General features: G+C 66.8%; 1 protein-coding gene across 1 annotated transcript in view; it reads left to right on the top strand.

Moving 5' to 3' along the window:
- The window catches only part of MNEG_11088 (hypothetical protein), a gene marked incomplete at both ends in the record, with an annotated part of 2,723 nt that extends 1,215 nt beyond the window's left edge, over nucleotides 1-1,508 (top strand). Inside the window, 4 exons of the mRNA XM_014040438.1 lie at nucleotides 268-357; nucleotides 727-771; nucleotides 1,101-1,173; nucleotides 1,429-1,508. Coding sequence (XP_013895892.1) covers nucleotides 268-357; nucleotides 727-771; nucleotides 1,101-1,173; nucleotides 1,429-1,508 — 288 coding nt within the window. The remainder of the gene's footprint in view (nucleotides 1-267; nucleotides 358-726; nucleotides 772-1,100; nucleotides 1,174-1,428) is intronic.
- Between the last annotated feature and the right edge of the window lie 154 nt (nucleotides 1,509-1,662).

Below are 1,662 nucleotides of genomic sequence, written 5' to 3'. Positions count from 1 at the left end.
GGGGGGGGGGGCGCCGCCGCGGCCGCGCGCCGCTGGGCGGCTCTGCGCAGCGGCCGCCTGCTGCGGCGCGCGGGGGCCTAGAGAGTAGGGGATTTTCAAGTGCTTCGGGGGGTATGCGTGCATTCTTGCCTGTCCCCGCCCGACGCGGCGCACGGCGCTGTCGGTCAGACCTTGCATGCCGGCTTGCTCCTTGCATGACGCATGCAGGGACATACACGCTAGCCTGTTGCCACATACATACATGCACGCTCACACACACTTACACAGGAGACCATGGCGTCCCGCAAGGCGGCGCGGCGGGAGGAGCGGGAGGCCCTGGGTCGCGGGGAGATGCCAGAGTCCCTGGCCAACTGGAAGGTGAGGGGGCCGGTGGCTGTATGATTGTGTAAGGGGCAGACGCTGGATGGAAGCTTATGGGAACCTAAGGGGAAGCTGGGGGATCTGGCTGCTGCAGCAGCTACGAGGAAATGAGGGGGCTGCCGGCAGTGAGGAAAGGGGCCGCCTGCGGTGGCCGCGGCGGGGGCGCATGTCATGGACGGCAGCTATGGGTACTTGCGGCGGCACATTGGTGCGGCGCGCGGGAGAGGAAGTGGCGGCGTTGCCGAGTCAGGCTCTTGGCGCGGCTCGTGAGCTGGCCAGCGGCGTCGCAGCTGGGTGCGGCCTGTTAGCCGCACCTTCAACTTTCACGGCCTGAAGAAAAAACGCGCGGCCGCCCCGCCGCCGCAGCCCTACAAGAAGAGCGAGGACGCCGAGGGCACCGGCGGCATCATCGTGAGTCGCTGGGTCGGTTGTTACCCGCCCCGGTGGGGGACCTAAGGGGAGGCAGGGGCGCTGCATCCCGCTGATATGAGGCGCCAGGGGCGAGGCTGGCGCGAGCAGCGCGTGCAATGGCAGCCCCCCCCCTGCAGCCGGCGTCGCAGCTAGCATGCTGTGATCCGTGCCGGCTAATCCAGCTGTTGTAAAGTGTGCACTCGCCTAACAACTCGCACACAGCTTGCGGTTTTACGCGCGCATGCGACGCGCGAGCTCGCACCCACCCGACCACACTGCCACCCCACGCCTCCTCCACCCAAACTATGCGCGCGTCTCGCGCCGCCTAGATCCCCCTCAACCCCCTGGGGCTGCGGATGTACGACGAGGGGGAGCGCTTCGACCTGCGGTCGCCCTACAGCGGTGCGTCGCTGTGTGACGTCACAGTGACGTCACGGTGACGTCAGCGTGATGTCGGCGCGGGCGTCCCGCCTCCCGCCCCGGCGCGAGCATGTGCATTGAGACCGGGGCTGGCTGGGTGCGGCTGCGCGGGGGCGCCGCTGCCGCGTCGGGCCGATTGCTTGCCGCCCGTCGCAGTGCGCATGCTTAAACCCTGGCGACTATCCATGCGATCAAATACGGTATGCCAAATCTGGATCTGCTTTGATATCCCTGCAGACGACGGCTGGGTGGACCCCGATGAGACCGACGCGTTCGCGGGGATCAAGAACATCGGGAAGAAGCTGGTGAGAAGCTGACATGTCTGTTTGAATCGGCGTAGGGTTGTCGTGTGGAAAACAACGGTCAGGGCTTGTCGGCTGGGATGAAGTGTCAACGGCTGCGCAACGAGAGCGGCGGGGCAGCGGCAGGGGTCGCCCTGCTCTTTTGCGAGGGGTTGGCAGAGTGTGTGGG

Source organism: Monoraphidium neglectum, assembly GCF_000611645.1.
Source record: "Monoraphidium neglectum strain SAG 48.87 unplaced genomic scaffold scaffold02586, whole genome shotgun sequence".
Classification (NCBI taxonomy): domain Eukaryota; kingdom Viridiplantae; phylum Chlorophyta; class Chlorophyceae; order Sphaeropleales; family Selenastraceae; genus Monoraphidium; species Monoraphidium neglectum.
The sequence above is the reverse complement of the archived record's forward strand: the minus strand, read 5'-3'. Positions and strand labels throughout refer to the sequence as shown.